Source organism: Nicotiana tomentosiformis, chromosome 10 (assembly GCF_000390325.3).
Source record: "Nicotiana tomentosiformis chromosome 10, ASM39032v3, whole genome shotgun sequence".
NCBI lineage: Eukaryota > Viridiplantae > Streptophyta > Magnoliopsida > Solanales > Solanaceae > Nicotiana > Nicotiana tomentosiformis.
The window spans coordinates 11,903,389-11,925,296 of NC_090821.1; the positions used below are offsets into that span (position 1 = coordinate 11,903,389).

The window sequence follows — 21,908 nt, forward strand, 5'->3', positions numbered from 1 at the left end:
TAATATTTTATTTTAAAATTTAGAACCCACACACTTAAATCTCTAGCTCCGCCTCTGTGTATATACTATATATTGACTCACCTTAATTTCTTGATATATTTACTTTTATATATTTTGACACACCTTAACGTAAATTTGATTTATTAGGGAAGACAAGATTCGCTTTAACCAATACGGTAATAACACATGATGAGGTTTTTGTTTCTTTCTGGTAATAGGTTCCTTTGAGATTACGGAGTCAAAGGAATTACGTGTCAGAACACAGGCAGTTGATCAAAGGTAAACTAATCTTGATTATTTTTGGGTGATGGGTCCTATTGACCTTCTGAGTAGGATTTACGTTGTCATCACCGGCATATGATTCCAATGATATAATGAATATATGACATGTATCTTTAAATACATTATTAATATTAGCACTCGCACGGACGTTAATCATATCAAATATTTGAATTATTTGGATTCTATATAAATAATCTTAAAATTTAAACGTTCTCGATAAATATAGATAATCATTGGATATTAATTGAGAAACACTACATGAAAAAGATTAACCATTTCTCAAATCTCCTTGTTATAATTCTATTTTCTTTTTTGGTATCATTTTCTCCGGTGTCATTGGATCGTAAAAATAGTCAGGAAACAAAATAGTAACTCATATTTATGGCAAAACAATCAAATGTTAAGACTATGAAGGACTCTTTGGATACGACTTGACTCTTTACTACTACTTGAACTCTTATTTGGTATGTTGATATCTTTCAAAAATTATTTCTATTTTAAAATTCCAGTTTCTAAAACTTTATTTTTCAATAATAATTATTTCTATAATAATGTAAGTGAAAATATTATACTTAATTCAAAACTCAGGCTATCTAAAAATTTAAATAATTCTTTAGCCAGTGAATTATTTTTTCCAGTCTGACTCCATTTTGATATTTGACACTAACCATGTTAAATATTTGAGTTATTTGAATTATATGTAAATAAACTTAAAATTTAAACCTTCTAGATAATTATAGATAATCGTTCGATATTAATTAAGAAACACTACGTGAAAAAAGACTAATATTTTCTCAAATGTCGTAGTGATAATTTTGTTTTCCACACCATTCTCATTGGTGTCATTGGAACATAAAAATAATCATGAAGCGAAATAATAACTTGTATTTATAGCAAAGCACAAAGGTTGACACAATATGAACGACTCTTTGGTTACGACGTGACTCTTTTACTACGACTTGAACTCTTATTTGGTATGTTATTTTCTTTCAAAAAATATTTCTATTTTGAATTCAATTTCTAAAACTTTATATATATTTCAATAATGATTATCTTTATAATGATGCAAGTGAAGATATTATCCTCAATTTTAAAAACACTTTAATCGGCTATCTAAAATTTTAAGTGATGCTTTAGCCGGTGAAACTTTATTTCAGTATGACTCTATCTTGAGTTTAATAATGTCTCTAGCCACATATTTTGAATTTTGAATAGGTTTTGTTCGTTGAATTGTTACATGTTAATTAATTGATTGTTATTATATAACATTGCATATATTATCTTAAAATTTCCAAGTAATATTTTTTCTCGACACCATATTTGGCTTAACGTCAATGCAAACTACTCAAATTGCATTTAAATTCAGATTCGAATATCATATCAGTTTGTTAGTGATAGTAATTATTTTTAAAACAACACACTATGTAAATTAAAAACAATATTCTAAGATATACTTATCTTATAATTTTGTATTTGAGTTGAAAAATATATTTGAAATCGATGAGATCAGCTTCCAAATTTTTTATACTCAACAAAGATGAAACATAAGAAACAATTCGTTGTCATCTCTTATTTCTGGTTATTAGATTTTCCATACATTTTTTCTATATTTATTTTCTTTTATATTATTTTTTATGTCTTTCTTTTTTTACAAAAAAATAATTTATTTCGCCGTAAATGGATGAGTTTTAATAGAAAAGTCCATAAGAAATTTATTTCTATTTTTAGTCTTTAGTTGATTCTTTCGTATTTTTCTTTTGGCTTTATCTAATCAACCTAAATAGGTGCTCACTCAACCACTTAAATTAAAAAAAATTGAAGGATATATAATTTATATATAGTTCATATATAATATGTGTATAATCGTGTGTTATCGGTGTCACGACCTATTTTCTGAACAAGCCGTGACCGGCACCCGATCACTAAATATGACCGAGCGAACCATCTGTGCTTATCAAATCTATTATAACTTCAAACTTTATATGCAACAAGGCAATACTTTAACCAAATACTTTTGATTAATTTAAATATTTAAAATAAATCAACTCCAAAACTTTATTCGTAGTAACTACTGAAATACTGCTAAGTTATTATCAAAAACATCTGAATCTTAACCCACCGACTGTGTCTATGAAGCCTCTACTGATAAACTGACGCACTGCTCAGGACATGAGAATTCCTGGCCAGTTCTCTAAGTGAACAAAGAAATAGCTAAATAAAGATGACTCTAAGGAGTACTCCACGAACAAAAGCGGAGCTCACCAATAGCACTGGAAGTGAGGGAAGTCCTAACACGTAACCTGCTCGCCTGTAAAACTGGTTCCTACGTTGTACCGCAGACCAACGTAGGTTCCCAAAAGAGAACGTCAGTACCATCCATTGTACTCAGTGAGTCTCAATGACAGGGGACGAAACTTTAATAACATATACATTACAAGCAAAGATTCTAAATGCATGTAAAACATAAAGCTTATAAGAACAATTCTAAAATAATTGCATAATAGCAGTTTATGAATATTCTAAAAGAAATTCTTTTCTTTCTTTTTTTCTTTTAAAAAAAAATACATCACTTTATACTTTGGGAGTTCCAACTATCCTGACCTATTTCTGTCTTAGTCACCATGTGATTGGCACGGGTTCGATCCCAACCTGATCGAATAGGCCCAATCCACGAGGTACCACTCGCTTCATGGTTCTCAGCGCTCATGTATCATACCTTAGCCTGGCTAAGTAAATTCTCAATAACGAGACCCTCGGCTCGTGTGCTCCCTACTTTGGCACAAGTAGTTTCAGGAAGTCAACGCCTTGGTCAGGACCCTCGGCCTGGACGATGACCCCTTCTCAGAATAAAGGAAACTCCCAAAAATCTTTTCTTTCTAAAACTTCTTCTTGTGACTTTTCAAGTCTAAATCTTTTCTGGAACATCCTATACATACTCATGCTGGCATCCTTAAATGTAAAGCATGATATAAGAATAAAATAAACATTCAAAAGTATTTCTAAAGATTCTTGCTTCTTCATAAATTTTCAACATGAAAATGGCATATAAGAATAACACAAAAATCTGAAAATTTACGGCCTTTACAACATACACAGCAGCAACTTAACAGCTCTACACCTTCAAAGAATGAATCAAAGTAGTAGCTTTTGGGAATTTCTGGTCTTCGTAATATTTATATTAGTTTCTTGATAGATGTTGCAAGAAGTACTGTCATTCAATTGCATTTATTTATTTGTTTTGAATTACAAGAAAATACGCTAAAGACATGGTATTTATCTATAGGACATGCATGTTCATTGGAGTAACTAAGTATCATAGAATCTTTTGGTGTATACGGTTCCTTTTTCACATGATAACTCATTTTGTTGTTACGGAAGTTAAATTAAAAATGAAATTGGCTTGCTTTCTGGTCCTTCGAGTTACAACGTTGACTAGTAATTCTTCTGTTTCTCTTTCTATGTGATAAACTTATGTGTTGTTTGCTAATATATTAGAATAAATCATCTAAACTTTAACTAGAACAATTCTAAGTCAACAGGTGCTCATTCGCTCCAATTAAGTACATATTAACTCTTTTAAGCAATTCATCAAATATCTTGTATGCGTGCTTTTGTGAGTTAAACCACTTTAGTAACGGGTTATATCAACTCACCTCAAAACTCCTTGAGTCAATACGTAGGCCCCAGTCCAATTTATACCCGTCAAATAATTGATTCTACAATAACCAGTGCATTTGAATTAATTTCAAAGTTTCACGCCTAAACATGAAATTTACTGTTGATACAGAGAAAGAAGGTAATTAACTATCCAATTCTTATACTGTATAATAATTGAGAATAAAATTTTTTATATACCTGAGTACAAGAATTAGTTATTTGTAAAGAAATCTAGAACTTCCTGTTGCCTGCGTGAGTAAGCTGCCCGTGGTACTCTGTTCGTGAGAATGAACAGAATGCTTGTTCTCGTATAAGGATTTTCAATCCTTTTTGGTTACAACAACCCTTTATGGGCTTTTAGGCTTGCCCCCCCTTATTTTTGTTTTATTGCTTTTATTTATTTATTTTGTTTTATTTTCACTTAACTAATAATTAATAATACCCACTTTCAATAATTAATAATATTAAAATTATTAATATTCCCGTAATTATATATCCAATTCTTTATAAATAGAGAAGTAACTCAAAAATCAATCACAAGAGTTTAAATCCGTAATAGAAGTATAATTTAAGATTAAAAAAAATTAATTCTATATTTAGCGAGTGCTTAAACTTCTATAGATTTGAGGAGTGTTACAGTCGGTATATCAGTTATAAAAGTAAACAATAAATCTGGTCGGATATTTATGTAAATATTTCATAAGATTTCGAGTACTTGATTTTATCCATGATATGACTTCTATTATAATAATTTTAAAAACTCTCTACTAAAATTTCAAAAATACCTTATTCTTTTATTTTTAAATTATATCATATTTTAAAAAATAATCCCATTTCAAAATAATTTGTTTACGTTTTAAAAAATAATATTTCAAGCCATACCAATTGTTTTTAAATATAATTTGACTTCACTATGGCTGGCACCGTTCTGTGGGCCCGAAGCGGATCGGGCTCCAGTCTGCTTTGTACCTGAGTCTGGCGCTGCAACTGAGCTATCGCTATTTGCTGGGCTTGTAACATCTCGAAGATCATCCGTAAGCTGACTCCGATCTCATCCACGTTATGGGCGTTTCGAGCTACGGATCGAGTACCGCCCTGAATACTTTTTTTCGGTTCGGAACGCTGGTTCGCCTCAAGAGCCACTTGTGAATTGACGTCTAGTGGTACTTCGACTCAAATTTCAAGTACTTCGACTCGAGCTTCAGTGACATAGTTAAGTGGCCTTTCGGCCCTGGGTATCAAGTTGTTGGTTTCATATTGAAGCCCGGCTTCGTGGTCGATAGGCAAAGCCATGAATCGAGGGTTCGCCATTGCTGATTCGGAGTTGTAAACTGGTGCGTATTGCGGATTTGTATCAAACAACCACTGTTATGCTTAGCCCCACAGTGGGCGTCAAACTATTTACCCGGAAAATCGGATATAGTTGAATTTATAAGTAGTTCTAAGGATATGTGATATAACTTGACCTAAATCGTACGTAGAAGTGGAAATATTTAGATTCTTGGCTATAGAAATGGGATATAAATTATTGAACTAGAAGAGTGAGTATGCTGAGTAAAACAAGCTTAAGAGATTTATTCTTCAATAAATAGAAGTAGTCTTTTCTTCCAATGTATCCCCCTGCTTACAAGAATCCCCTCCCATTTTCTCCCTCTTTATAGTAGGGGGATGTTACTTTATTTATAATAAAAAATATATAGTGGAGAACCCATGATGAATTGTCTCTTCTTCGATTCCTGCCAAGATTCTCTCCCCTAGTGCGGTTGCAACGGCTCCTGTCTGCGAGCTCGATACTGGCTCGAGCTCGGTATTGGATCGAGCCCTCGGCCTTGAGTTCGAGTTCGACATTCGGGGTGAGTGTCAATCGATCGGTGCATCTCCGACAACCTTCTTCTTGCCTTGCGGTTCGATTTGGTCATGGGCTCGATAACAATATCGAGTCGATTCCTCGATCGGTCTTGGAGCTCGAGGCTTGTATGTACTATCCTCGAAACTCGTCTCGAGCTCTCACTTCGATCGCTTACCATTCGAACTCGAACAAACGTACGGAAGCCGAAATCTATTTCGACCGTATACATAAGCTAAAATAGCTAATATGTGATGTCTGTTGGAGTAAAAGACAGCTAGAATCGGAAGACACAATTAAAGGACACGTAATCTTTCCCACGCAAAAGAGCATTAGTGAGTGATGCTAAAAGTCCATAATTCCTTCAGATTTCATTAAGTGACAAGAAACAACGGTCGAAAACACGGCATATTTATATATAATAAAAATAAATAATAGAATTGAAAAATATTGAATTTGTCTTTTTAATTTAACCATCTCGATTGTGAATCCATTAATCCGATTAGTCTAAATTTGTATCGCATGTGACCTATTTAAAGGACAAACACTTCCTATTAAAAATTTCTTCATAAGAAATATTTTTTCGTACTCGATGTTTATATCAGATCAAATAATTTGATTTTAACAGTTAAATTTTTTTTCGTACTCGATGTTTAGTGGCCGACCGTCGACTGACGTGCATTAAATACCTGGGAAACTGTACCGACCAGATGTTTCGGTCACTTCTGCTACTTATGTCACGACGATTACGTCATGATCGAAGGCTCAAATCGTTTCTTGTCATTACTCTCCAAAAAATGCGGGGACTATCTGTATACGGTCAAAATCGGGCTTGTCTGATTTTGTATGGTTAATCGAGACCGGGGTGGCAGACCTAGATTCAATCCCAAGTTATATTGGATCGTTACATGAATAAATATTGCCTAGCTCGTGATTCAGGGATCGATTGAGATCAAGACCAGCTAAGGTCGAGACCGAGAAGGATAGAGATCTAGCGAGATCGAATGAAGCCTACTAAGTCGAATAACAGAAAGTCGAGGAATCCGTGAACGGGCGAGGATTATGGCGGAGATCTCGACATGTATCAAGTCAAGACCAGTTGATTAGACAATCAGGAGATTTTCTTCTGTATTTAAAATTGTACCATATGTAGAACTCCTCTACTATATGAAGGGGGTTCCAATCATTTTGTAAGCACGGATTCACGTATAACAAAGCAATATATTATATTTTCTCTCTTAAGCTCTCTTATTCAGTATTTCAGTTCTTACTCTTCAATAATACACTTAGTTGGTGTGAGGGCAACCTAGCTCAAGGGCCAAAGCTGTATGATATATCGGTTTGCTTTATTTTACAATTAATTTCTAACTTCAATTTTCATATTTCTCAGTTTGTGCCAAGTGAAATCACATATCCTTAAAACAACTTATAAATTTAATTGTTATATGATTTTAAGGGTAAATAGTTTGGCGTCCACCATGGGGCTAAGGATAATAGTGATTACCTGGTGCTAATTTTCATAACACACACTACTTTACACTTGTTCTTGTAAGCATTTTTGATTCCAGGATCAACATGTCGAACTCTCGAGCAGTACCCACACACATCGACAATGGCCTTGGTTTTCATGGCGAAAACGACAACGTAGCCGCCCCAGGAAACGAAGTGCCTCCAATTGACGTGGAGGGAGTACTAGTTGTAGACCCCATCGACATCAGTTCCCATATTGCCCTGGATGCAAATCTGGGCGTCGACCCCCAAAAAAGCATCCGTAGAGACGTTCGATCAGCCGGTCAGGATGCACAGGGCGACGAAGAAGGCAGAATCAGCCTTTGAATAATATTCGAAATGCTGCAGGCTCAACAAGTTGCAATAGCACAACTTCAAAATCAGAACCACGCACCGAGTAGGGTCGAACCCGAGCGACAACAGGAAGTTGTTCACAGGGCCGAACCAGTGCCGGGGAGGTCAAATATGAATGAGTCAGGTACCGACCCCGCTATCTTGAAAATGTTCGAGGAGCTGACAAAGAGAATTGAATCGGGGGAGAAGAAAATTGAAGCGAATTACAAAAGAATGGAAACATATAACTCCCGAGTTGATCAAATTCCGGGGGCACCACCGATTTTGAAAGGTTTGGATTCAAAGAAGTTCGTACAAAAGCCCTTCCCCGAGCGCGGCTCCTAAACCCATTCCGAAGAAATTCCGCATGCCAGAGATCCCAAGTATTATGGAACTACCGACCGCAACGAGCATGTCACTTCTTACACATGCGCAATAAAGGGGAACAGTCTAGAGGACGATGAGATTGAGTCCGTACTGCTGAAGAAATTCGGAGAAACTTTATCAAAGGGGGAGATGATATGGTACCATAATTTGCCACCTAACTCCATTGATTCTTTTGCCATACTCGCAGATTCCTTCGTCAAAGCACACAATGGAGCTATAAAGGTCGAGACTAGAAAATCGGACCTCTGCCAAGTAAAACAGAAAGACAACGAGATGCTAAGAGAGTTTGTATCTCGGTTCCAAGTGGAGCGTATGGATCTGCCCCCAGTCACCGACGATTGGGCCATTCAAGCTTTCACTCAAGGCCTAAACATATGAAGTTGGGTAGCCTCACAACAGTTAAAGAAGAACTTGATCGAATATCCAGCTGTAACCTGGGCCGATGTACATAATCGATACTAGTCAAAGATTAGGGTTGAGGATGACCAGTTGGGGGCTCCTTCCGGGTCCATTTATCCAAACAGGACCATTGACAGAGTTAAAATGGATATTGACCAGGAACCACGGTCAAATAGAGATCGATATCAGCCATACGGTGGAGATTGGAGAAACAACGGGCCTGGACGCAACCCCGTTCAAATTGATAGAAGAAATGATCGAGGATAGAGCTCTCGAGGGCTCATGAGTAAGAGTGATTTCGACAGAAATGTCGAACCCAAAGAAGCACCATGAGTATCGGAATACAACTTCAACGTTGATGCATCAGCTATTGTATCGGCCATTGGGCACATCAAAGACACCAGGTGGCCCCGACCTCCACAGACTGATCTGGCCCAGAGAAATCCTAGTCAAATGTGCAAATATCATGGCACCCATGGTCATAGAACAGAAGATTGCAGACAGTTGAGGGAGGAGGTAGCCCGTTTGTTCAACGAAGGGAATCTTCAAGAATTCTTAAGCGATCGGGCTAAAAACCACTTCAAGAACAGAGATTCAAATGGACAGAATGAGCAAGAAGAGCCGCAACATGTGATCCACATTATTGTTAGAGGGGTCGATATTCCTCAGGGGCCTGCATTCAAACACACCAAGGTGTCGATCACGAGGGAAAAGCGGGCTCGAGACTACGTACCGGAAGGGACCTTGTCTTTCAATGACTAGGATGCAGAGGGGATCTTACAACCCCACAACAACGCATTGGTAATATCTATCCTTATGAATAAAATTCAAGTTAAACGTGTTTTGATTGATCCAGGTAGCTCGGCAAACATTATTCGATCGAGGGTCATAGAACAACTCGGCCTACAAGATCAAATTGTGCCCGCAGCCCAAGTACTTAATGGCTTCAACATGGCAAGTGAAACAACCAAAGGTGAAATTACTTTGCCAGTGAACGTGGCCGAGACCATCCAAGAAACAAAGTTCCATGAGGTACAACGCCTTGCTCGAAAGGCCGTGGATCCAAACATGAGGGCAGTACCTTTGACCCTTCAACAAGTTCTGAAGTTCCCGACATCGGAGGGAGTCAAAACAGTGTACGGGGAATAACCCACTGCCCAGGAGATGTTTGCAGTCGATGAAGTGACATAGGTATCTGAACTCTCATCAACGAAGGGATCAGATTCGAAGGGAAAGCAGGAGGCCAAATAGAAACCACAAACACCGGCCTCGACCCAATTGCAGAAGCAAGGGATCGACCAGGATGACGACTACTGGATCCCTCGATCCTTCATAATTCCCGATGACTCTGACGCCACCAAATCAACGGTCGAATAGCTAGAACAAGTCACACTAGCCAAGCATCAGCCCAAACGAAAAGTATACCTGGGCACGGGGTTAACCCCCGAGCTCAGGAAATAACTTATCCATTTCCTTAAAGCTAACATGGATTGCTTTTCTTGGTCTCACCTCGATATGACAGGGATCCCACCGGAAATTACCACTCATAAACTGAGCCTGGACCCTAAATTCCGCCCGGTGAAGCAAAAAAGAAGGCCCCAGCCCGAGGTCAAACATGCCTTCATTAAGGACGAGGTAACCAAACTTCTCAAAATAGGATCCATTCGGGAAGTAAAGTATCCTGAATGGTTAGCAAACGTAGTGGTAGTCCCTAAGAAGGGAAACAAACTTAGAATGTGTGTAGACTATAAAGACCTGAATAAAGCATGACCTAAGGATTTTTTTCCTTTGCCTAATATCGATAGTATGATCGATGCCACGGACGGCGACGAGACTCTCAGTTTTCTCGATGCCTACTCCGGGTACAACCAGATACAAATGAACCCGGAGGCTCAGGAAAAGACCTCGTTTATCACTAAGTACGGTACCTACTGTTATAATGTAATGTCATTTCGGTCTAAAGAATGCTGGTGCAATTTATCAACACCTAGTAAACCGAATGTTCGAAGAACAAATAAGAAAATCAATGGAAGTTTATATTGATGACATGTTAATTAAGTCCCTGCTAGTAGAGAACCATTTAAAGCATTTGCAGGAGACTTTTGATATACTGAGGAAGTACAATATGAAGCTCAACCCTAAAAAGTGTGCATTTGGGGTTGGCTCGAGCAAGTTTCTTGGTTTCATGGTGTCCAATCGGGGAATCGAGATCAACCCCGATAAAATCAAAGCTATCGAGAATATCACGGTAGTGGATAATGTAAAGGTCGTGCAGAGGCTGACGAAGCGGATAGCTGCCATAGGACGATTCATTTCGAGATCCTCAGATAGGAGCCACCGATTCTTCTCGCTGCTTAATAAGAAGGGCATTTTTTCATGGACTCCGGAATGCCAGCAGGCCTTGGAGGAACTAAAGCGGTATTTATCAAGACTGCTACTGCTTCACACCCCGAAAGTGGACGAACAACTTTACCTGTACTTGGCAGTCTCGTAGATAGCGGTAAGTGGAGTCCTGATCCGAGAAGAACAAGGTACGCAATTCCCTGTCTATTATGTTAGTCGGACCTTAGGTGAGGCCGAAACTAGATATCCACACTTAGAAATATTAGCGCTTGCTTTAATAAGCGCCTCTAGAAAACTAAAATCATATTTCCAATGTCATCCAATATGTGTTGTAATAACTTCTCATCTTCGAAATATTTTGCACAAACCCGAGCATTCGGGTCGATTGGCCAAATGGGCCGTAGAAATAAGTGGGTACGATATTGAGTATATCGACCCCGAACCACCATCAAGTCTCAAATCTTGGCAGACGTCGTGGTTGACTTTATGCCGGCCCTCGTACCCGAGGTTGAAATAGAACTACTGATAAAATTGGGTACATCTTCGGGAGTCTGGACCCACTTTACAGACGGTGCTTCGAACGCGAAGGGGTCCGAATTAGGCATCATACTAAAATCACCCACAAGTAATCTAGTTAGAAAGTCTATCAGAACTACAAATTTGACTAACAATGAGGCCGAGTATGAGGCCATGATTGCAGGTCTCGAACTAGATAGAAGCTTGGGGGTGGAGGTAATAGAGGCTAAGTATGATTCCCTCCTCGTGGTGAACCAAGTTAACGGGACTTTTGAAGTCCGAGAAGACCTAATGCAGAGATACTTGGATAAACTACGGGTGACTCTACATCAATTTAGGGAATGAACCTTGCAACATGTACCTCGAGAACAGAACAGCAAGGCCGACGCTTTTGCAGACTTAGGTTCATCGATTGAAGACGATGAACTCAACTCGGGGACTGTCGTACAACTCATGAGATCGGTAATCGAAGAAAGTCACGCCGAGATAAACTCCACAAGTTTAACTTGGGATTGGAGAAACAAGTATATAGAGTACTTAAAGAACGTGAAGCTTCCATCAGATCCAAAGGAGTCGAGAGCTCTGCGCACAAACGCAGCACAGTTCACTTTGTCCGAAGACGGAACACTGTTTAGAAGGACGTTCGATGAACCGTTGGCAATATATTTGGGACCGAGAGATACTGACTACATCCTATGGGAAGTTCACGAGGGCACTTGTGCAAATCATTCCAGCATCGAATCGCTGGTCCACAAAGTAATCAGAACTGGGTATTATTGGACTGATATGGGGAAGGATGCAAGGGAGTTCGTTCGAAAATGCGACAAATGCCAAAGGCATTCACCCATGATTCATCAACTCGGGGAACTACTCCACTCGGTCCTGTCCCCATGGCCCTTCATGAAATGAGGAACAGACATGTTGGCCCTCTCACGTCGGCCCCAGGTAAAGTTCAGTTTATTTTGTTTATGATTGATTATTTCTCTATATGGGTTGAAGCACAGGCTTTCGAGAAAGTCAGAGAAAAGGAAGTCATAGACTTCATTTGGGACCACATCATATGTCGATTCGGGATGCCCTCCGAGATTGTATGTGATAATGGAAAATAATTCATCGGTAGCAAAGTAACTAAATTTCTCGAGGATCACAAGATCAAAAGGATCCTATCAACACTTTATCATCCCAGCGGGAACAGACAAGCCGAATCGACCAACAAAACCATCATCCAAAATATTAAGAAGAGATTGATCGATGCTAAAGGAAAATGGAGAGAAATACTACTCGAGGTTCTATGGGCATACCGCACAATATCGAAATCCAGCACCGGAGCAACACTGTTCTTGTTAGTTTATGGCGCCGGAGCTCTGATCCCGATCGAGGTCGGAGAACCTAGCATCAGGTTTCGATATGCAATAGAGGAGTCGAATAACGAGAACATGAATACAGGCCTAGAATTGTTGGACTAAAGACGCGAAGCCGCTCTCGTCCGATTGGCCGCCCAAAAATAGCGGATCGAAAGGTACTACAATCGAAGAGCCAATCATCGACATTTTAACATCGGGGACTTGGTGCTAAGAAAAGTCACCCTCAACACCCGAAATTGTCACGCCCAAAATCGAGGAGCGCGACCTGCGCTCAACCGAGTGAACCCGACTGAGCAAGCCTGTTAGATTTCATTCTACCCAAACTCATCCACGAATAGAGATAATACATATTATCATTAATTAAACGAAAATGTATTCATGTCTACAATACCAATTCATTTCCAATAGTTTTATCATTTTTAAAGTCTCAAATGGACAAGTAATACAACCACAACATAACATAGTTTGTCTTTTCCCAGCACCAATACACAACCCACACTATGTCTACGGAACCTCTATAGATAAAGAATAGTACAGTGATAATACCGACAATAAGGCTCCGGCTATACCTCAAACCGAATACACAAAGTACAAAAGATACATGACCCCGGAATGAAGTGGGGCTCACCAAGTCAGCTGGGAAGAAGGTGTACTGCTATCACTGATCAATATGTCCTGTTGTGGAACCACCTGCATCCATTTAAATATGCAGCGCCTCCGGCAAAAGGGACGTTACTACCGTCGAATAGCACTAGTATATATAACTAAACAGTCTCTTAATAGAATGACAATTAATACAAACAATATTATCATAATATAAATGAAAGCCTTTATTAACATCAAACCTCGATTTAGGATCAAGACAGTGTTTAAATTAATTCCCATATCTCACATTGGGAGATTTTTAGTATTGATATACCATTGTCCACAATACCATTATTCATAAAACCAGTACCACTGTACTCTTAGCACGGGTCCGATCACGACCCGATCGGCTAGGCCATCTCATTAGAGACATCAACCACAATTTCTCTCGATATCAATACCACCGTCTTTAGCACGGAGTCCGATCACGACCCGATCGGCTAGGCCATCTCATTAGGGACATCAACCATAATTACCATTTCAATTACAATTTCCAACACAATCACCACCATGTGTGCGGCATGGTATCTGATCATGTCTCGATCGGCTAGGCCGTCTTATTTGAGACATCAACCTTTTTATATCAATCATCGCATTTCATTATACTTTCACATCTTTTCATTTCATTGGCACTATTGGCCATAATTATAAGATCATTCTTGGCACGTTGGCCATATTCAGTATTTCATGCTCACATTAGCAATTTCAAATATCATCCTCATCATCAACAACAAACACAATTCAAATCAAAGTGTGTAGTACACATGTGAGCAATTTAGAGTCTAATGCACATAGAGATATTTCACAAAATTTGGCATAATAGCCTTCATTTGAACTTGACTTAGAGTCGAAACATTATTAATGCACAACCCATATTTTAACACATCCTCAATTAGTAACATAACATGAATAGAGCATTTGTTATGCTTGCTGAACATATATCGTTCAACCCAATCTTACTCGGAATAGACAATTTCATAATGAATCACTCGAAACTTGCATAATTTACATGAATATCGTGGGATTCAATTATAAGAGGAGAGTTTAGCCAATATACCTCACTTGAGCTTCCTTACATTCTAAATGTTCCGAAATTTTTAGCAACTTCAATCTGTTATAGAAATATACAAATTAAACCAAAATTAGGAAGATGATCAAGGTTCTAGCTCATTTGAGCATTTTATCAAACACTAGATGTGCATTAAGGTTTCAAGATCCTTTTATGGAGGATTCCATCATCCCACAACCCAACCTTTATCATTTTTAGATCAACAATCATTCTACACCCCTTGATAACACATGCATGTAAAATAACCAACCCTCTTGCCCAGAAATTATCTTGCTTATTATCCATTTCTACACAAAGTTCGAAATTGAGGGTTAGGGTGTAGAATCTTACTTCTAGGATGAAGACCTAGTAAGTTTCCCTTCTCAATCTTCCAAAACTTGGGCAAGAATTGAAGAACAATTATTGGAGAACACCTTCCCACTCTTGGGCACCCTCTCTCACTCTAAAATATCAGATAATAGCTCAAAAATGACCCAAAGCATGTATTTAACGAAATAGGGTCGGGTTTTAAAAACCCAAAAATGAAGCTCCGAAACAGGTTCTACAGTCGCATATGCGACCGCATAATGGTTATGCGGACCGCATATCAGTCGCATATTGGTGTCCAAAGTTGGCCAAAATCTGTCTGTGTATGCGGTCCGCATAACTGTTATGCGATCGCATAATGCACCGCAAAACAGTTATGCGGTCGCATAATCGACCGCATAATTTCCCCGGATTGGCCCTTCTCCTGCTCACTTCTGCGGCCATTATGCGGCCCGCAGAGTGATTCTGCGGTCGCATAATAGACCGCAGAATTATATTTTTCTGCCAAAAATTTTCCTTTTCATTCTCGTGCATTGTTCAACCCAAAAAGTTCGAGCCTTCTATAATCCTCAAACACGTAAGCCTAGTTCGGCACCATGAAACATTATTTTCTTTGCAAAATTTACCAGGCCTTACACTTAAGTACTTAAAATAATTTTGGGGTGTTACAATCTCCTCCGGTTAGGATCATTCGTCCTCGAATGAGGGTCAAATTCTGTTATTTACATCTTATGCAACTTAGTCTTTCATACCACACACCAGCAACCCAAAATTTGACTAACTCACTAAAATTTCAAAAATTTCGCCAGTTTCCTTTGTAATTAGGCATATCCACCTGTCAGAGAGCCCCAGAAACACATCCTAACAGCATATATATAATCCAACAGCGTAACATAATACAAAACAACACCAACTTTCTTTATAAGGATACATGGTTACTCAAATAAAGATACTTTTTGAGTTAGGCACAACTCATAATTACATGGTTACTCAAATAAATAAGGATACTTTTTCTTCATTTCTTCTTCGGCCTCCCAAGTAGCCTCTTCAACCTGTTGGTTTCTCCATAACACTTTCACGGATGCAATTTCTTTATTTCTCAACTTTCGGACTTGCCGATCAATAATAGAAACTGGAATCTCTTCATAAGTCAATTCTTCATTTACCTCAATAGTCTCAACCGGAACAATGACTATCAGGTCTCCAACTACTTTCTTTAACATAGACACGTAAAATACCGGGTGTACTAATGACATCCCAGGTGGTAGCTCAAGCTTGTATGCTACCTCACCAATCCTCTGAATAATTTTGTATGGTCTGACATACCTCGGACTCAATTTCCCTTTCTTACCAAATCGCATTACACCCTTCATGGGGGAAACTTTCAAAAATACCCAATCATTTTCTTTGAATTCCAAATCTCTAAGACGAACATCCGAATAGGATTTCTGACGACTCTGAGCAGTCTTCAACCGCTCCTTAATAATTTTAACTTTTTCCATAGCCTGATGTACAAGGTCTGGCCCTATCAACTCTGCTTCCCCAATTTCGAACCACCCAATGGGAGATCTATATCTCCTACCATATAAAGCCTCGAACGGTTCCATTTGAATGCTAGCATGATATCTATTGTTATATGCAAATTCTATGAGTGGTAAATGATCATCTCAGCTACCTTTGAAGTCTATAACACAAGCGCGCAACATATCCTCAAGCGTCTGAATAGTCTGCTCTACCTGCCCGTCAGTCTGCGGGTGAAAGGATATACTGAGATTCACCTGAGTACACAAACCTTGCTAAAATTTCTTCCAAAAATTAGCAGTGAATTGTGCTCCCCGATCATAAATGATAAAAACTGGGGTGCCATGCAACCTGACTATTTCTTTGATATACAACTGAGCATACTGCTCCGCTGTGTTGGTAGACTTAACCGGCAAAAAGTGTGCTGACTTTGTGAGTCAATCCACAATCACCCAAATTGAGTCACACTTGCGCGGAGTGCGCGGTAATCCTACCACAAAGTCCATATTAATCATTTTCCATTTCCACATTGGAATTTCTATATTTTATGCCAACCCACCGGGCCTTTGGTATTCGGCCTTCACTTGCTGACAATTCGGACATCTTGCCACAAAGTCCGCCACATTCCTCTTCATATCATTCCACCAATAGACTTTCTTTAAGATCATGATACATTTTTGTAGAATCTGGATGCACAAAATACCTAGAAGTGTGAGCTTCAGTCAAAATGCTTTCTCGGAGACCATCCACATTTGAAACACATAGTCGCCCTTGGTACCTTAGTGTACCAACATCCATGCCAAGAGAAAAGGCCATGGTCTTATGTTTATGAATCCCCTATTTCAATAGCACCAACAATGGATCGTTGTATTGTTTTTCTTTGACTTCCACTACAAGTGATGATTCAGCCCTATTTTGCACAATTACCCCTCCTTCGCTAGAGTCCGCAAGACGAACTCCCAAACTAGTCAATCGGTGAACTTCTTTGGCTAATGGCCTATGATATTCCTCCAAGTGTGTTAAGATACCCATAGATTTTCGGCTAAGAGCATCCGCCACAACATTAGTCTTCCCTGGGTGGTATAAAATATCAATGTCATAATCCTTGAGTAATTCAAGCCATCTTCTCTGCCTCAGATTCAATTCTTTCTGTTTGAAAGTATATTGAAGGCTCTTACGGTCGGTGAATATATCTACATGGACCCCATATAAATAATGACGCCAAATTTTCAATGCAAATACCACCGCCGCAAGTTCTAAATCATGTGTTGGATAGTTCTTTTCATGATTTTTTTAGTTGTCTAGAAGCATAAGCTATCAACTTCCCATGTTGCATTAATACACACCCAAGCCCGATTCTTGAAGCGTCACAATATACCACAAATCCATCTAGACCCTCTGGTAGAGTCAACACCGGTACCGTAGTCAATCTTGCTTTCAATTCCTAGAAACTCCTTTCACAAGCATCTGACCATTGGAACTTAATTGTCTTCTGCTTCAATTTAGTCAATGGAGAGGCAAGAGTAGAAAACCCCACCACAAACTTTCTGTAATACCCAGCTAAGCCTAAGAAACTGCGAATCTCTGTTGGAGTTATAGGCCTCGGCCAATTCTTCACAGCTAAAATTTTCTGAGGATCAACCTTACTTCCCTCACTAGAAACTACATGACCCAAGAATATGACTGATTCAAGCCAAAATTCACACTTTGAAAATTTTGCATATAACTGGTGCTGATGCAGGGTTTGCAGAACTACCCTGAGATGATCGACATGGTCTTCTTGACTTTGTGAATATACAAGAATCGTCAATAAACACTATCACAAAAGAGTCGAGGAATGGCTTAAAAACTCGATTCATAAGATCCATGAAGGCTGCTGGGGCATTTGTTAGCCCAAAAGATATCACCAGAAATTCAAAATGCCCATATCGTGTCCTAAAAGCTATTTTCGGAATATCCCGCTCCCTGATCTTCAATTGGTGATACCCGGATCTTAAATTAATTTTGGAGAAGTACCTGGCACCTTTCAATTGATCAAACAAGTCATCTATCCTTGGCAGTGGGTACTTATTTTTTATTGTTACCTTATTAAGCTGCCAATAGTCAATACACATTCTCAGTGACCCATCTTTCTTTCTCACAAAAAGGACCGGTGCACCCCAAGGCGACACACTTGGCCGGATAAAACCCTTTTTCTAACAAATCTCTCAATTGTTCCTTTAGCTCCTTCAATTCTGCCGGTGCCATTCTATAGGGTGGAATAGATATAGGATGTGTGTCTGGCATCCCATCAATCCCAAAATCAATCTCCCTGTCTGGTGGGATCCCAGGGAGTTCATCCGGAAAGACTCCCGAAAATTCATTCACAACTGGCACGGACTCAAGTGTAGGTGGCTCAGTATCGGTGTCCGTAACCCGAACCAAATGGTAAATACATCCCTTGTTGATCATTTTCGTGGCCTTAAGATAAGAAATAAACCTACCCTTCGGCACTACATCATCACCCTTCCACTCAATAACTGGCTCATTTAGAAATTCGAACCTAACAGTTCTGGTTCGGCAATCAAGCTTGGCAAAACAAGAGTAAAGCCAATCCATCCCCATTATCACATCAAAATCGACCATTCTCAATTCAATAAGATTGGCCACGGTATCTTGACCATGCAACATAACAACACAATCCCTATAAACCCGCGTGTCTAAAATAGACTCACCAACCGGAGTAGATACAGAGAACGGCTCATAAAGCTGTTCTGGTTCTATCCCAAATTCCTTAGCAACATAAGGTGTGACATATGACAAAGTGGAACCGGGATCAATAAGAGCATATACATCATGATATTGGACAGTCAATATACCTGTGACAACATCTGGAGAAGCCTCTGAAATCTGGCGACCCCTCATAGCATAGAAACGGCTGGATCCTCCCGAACTATGTGCTCCACCCCTAGATGCACCACGCCCTGCGGGTGTTGGAGTGCCTCGAGCTGGAGGAGGTGCTGCGGATGTAGTAGCTGCAGAACTGGCTGGCTGTGCCATGCCCCTGCCCGCACCCTGGCGGGACGAACGACAATCCCTCTGAATATGACCCCTCAATCCGCATCTGTAGCATATGGGTAAGTCCATGTAGCATATTCCTAGGTGCATCTTTCCACACCTAGGGTATGGGGGCTTCCTCTACCGCTGGAATCTACCACCATGACGACCCTGCTGATTGGATACCCTGTCGCCCTGACTGGGCTTGAAACGGCTCCACTGCTGCTGCTGACTAGGCCCTGATGGCGGTGCACTAGCTGAAGACTGAGAAAAGGACGGTGATGGCCCTAACGACCCTCCTCTGAATGTTGACTTGCCACCACCTGAAGAACCACCAAAGTTGCCTGTAGACCGGGCCTTATTACTACCCTCTCGCTCCATTCTGTTCCTTAATTTGCGGGTCTCTGTGGCTTGAGCGAATGCCACCATCTTTTCATAGTTCATATCAAAATTCAAGGCTGCTGTAGCGGCCTCATTAATTACCAAGGGACTAAGGCCCTGCACAAATCGGCGAACTCTAGCCTCCATAGTGGGCAGCATGTAAATAGCATATTTAGACAGGTACGCGAATCTCATATGGTAATCCCACACACTCAGGCTACCTTGCCTCAAGTTCTCAAACTCATCAGCACGGGCTGCCTTAGTCTCGGCAGGCAAGAAATGATCAATGAAGGCATCAGCAAACTCACCCCACCTCGCCGGAGGGTTCCCTTCTTCACGGGACTCCTCCCATAGTTCAAATCAAGAATATGCCACCTCTTTCAGGCGGTAGGATGCCAATTCCACTGCCTCTATTTTAGTAGCACGTATAACTCTGAGAGTCTTGTGCATATCATCAATGAAATCCTGGGGATCTTCCTCTGGATTAGTACCCGTGAACACTGGAGAATCCAATTGGAGAAACCTGTTCACCCTGGAACCAGTAGAATCCCTTGGCTGACTAGAAGAAGTGGGTGCAACATTTGACCTCTGGGTCTGGGAAGCCACTATTTGAGCCAACATATGTATGGCTCCCCTAAGATCAACATCAGAAACACCAGATTCGAAAGCTGGAATTTGAGGTGGAACTGGTATATCAGCTGGAGAAATTGTTGCACCTTCAGTAGGTGTAGGGATAGGTGTGGTCTGATCAGTTGTAGTAGAGTCAGACAGTGTAGTAACTAGAGAAATATTCTCACTCCTCGGATGCTCACTCGCATCATTAATTATAGGGTCAGTTGTCACTCCTGGGGTGACATTGGCTCTTTGGCCAGTTCTTGCCTTCTTCTTAGGTGCCATGTACTGAAAATTAGAGCAACGCAGGAGTTAAAGGAGGAACAATCGTACAACCAACTTTATCGCACGATCAAGAACATGAAAGAAGGGTATTATTCCTAAATGCCCATGTAGCATCCTAATTATAGATGTGGTCGACAACACACCGATAATAAGGACTCTACTAGGCACGGCTCCGAGACATCCTGGGACACTTTAAAACCTTAGGCTCTGATACCAAGTTTGTCACGCCCCAAAACCGAGGAGCGCGACTGGCGCTTAGCCGAGTGAAACCGACTGAGCAAGCCGGTTAGATTTCATTCTACCCAAACTCATCCACGAATAGAGATAATACATATTATCATTAATTAAACGAAAATGTGTTCATGTGTACAATACCAATTTATTTCCAATAGTTTTATCATTTTTAAAGTTTCAAATGGACAAGTAATACAACCACAATATAACATAGTTTGTCTTTCCCCAGCACCAATACACAACCCACACTATGTCTACGGAGCCTCTATAGATAAAGAAGAGTACAATGATAATACTGGCAACAAGGCCCAGGCTATACCTCAAACCGAATACACAAAGTACAAAAGATACATGACCCCAGAATGAAGTGGGGATCACCAAGTCAGCTTGGAAGAAGGTGTACTGCGATCACTAATCAATATCTCCTGATGTGGAACCACCTGCATCCATTTAAAGATGCAACGCCCCCGGCACAAGGGACGTTAGTACCGTCGAATAGCACTAGTATGTATAACTAAACAGTCTCTCAATAGAATGACAATTAATATAAATAAGATTATCATAATATCAATGAAAGCCTTTATTAACATCAAACCTCGATTTAGGATCAAGACATTGTACAAATTAATTCTCACATTGGGAGATTTTTAGTATTGATATACCATTGTCCACAATACCATTATTCACAAAACCAGTACCACCGTACTCTTAGCACGGGTCCGATCACGACCCGATCGGCTAGGCCATCTCATTAGAGATATCAACCACAATTTCTCTCGATATCAATACCACCCTCTTTAGCACGGAGTCCGATCACGACCCGATCGGCTAGGCCATCTCATTAGGGACATCAACCACAATTACCATTTCAATTACAATTTCCAGTACAATCACCACCATGTGTGCGGCATGGTGTCTGATCACGACCCGATCGGCTAGGCCGTCTTATTTGAGATATCAACCTTTTTATATCAATCATCGCATTTCATTATACTTTCACATCTTTTTATTTCATTGGCACTAGTGGCCATAATTATAAGATCAATCTTGGCACGTTGGCCATATTCAGTATTTCATGCTCATATTAGCAATTTCAAATACCATCCTCATCATCAACAACAAACACAATTCAAATCAAAGTGTGTAGTACACATGTGAGCAATTTAGAGTCTAATGCACATAG

General features: G+C 39.7%; 1 protein-coding gene across 1 annotated transcript; it reads right to left on the minus strand.

The window, feature by feature from the left end:
* Window positions 1-19,954: 19,954 nt before the first annotated feature.
* Window positions 19,955-20,491, minus strand: LOC138899762 (uncharacterized). The gene has a single exon (XM_070186451.1). It carries the CDS (start codon window positions 20,489-20,491, stop codon window positions 19,955-19,957), a length of 537 nt encoding a protein of 178 aa, XP_070042552.1.
* Between the last annotated feature and the right edge of the window lie 1,417 nt (window positions 20,492-21,908).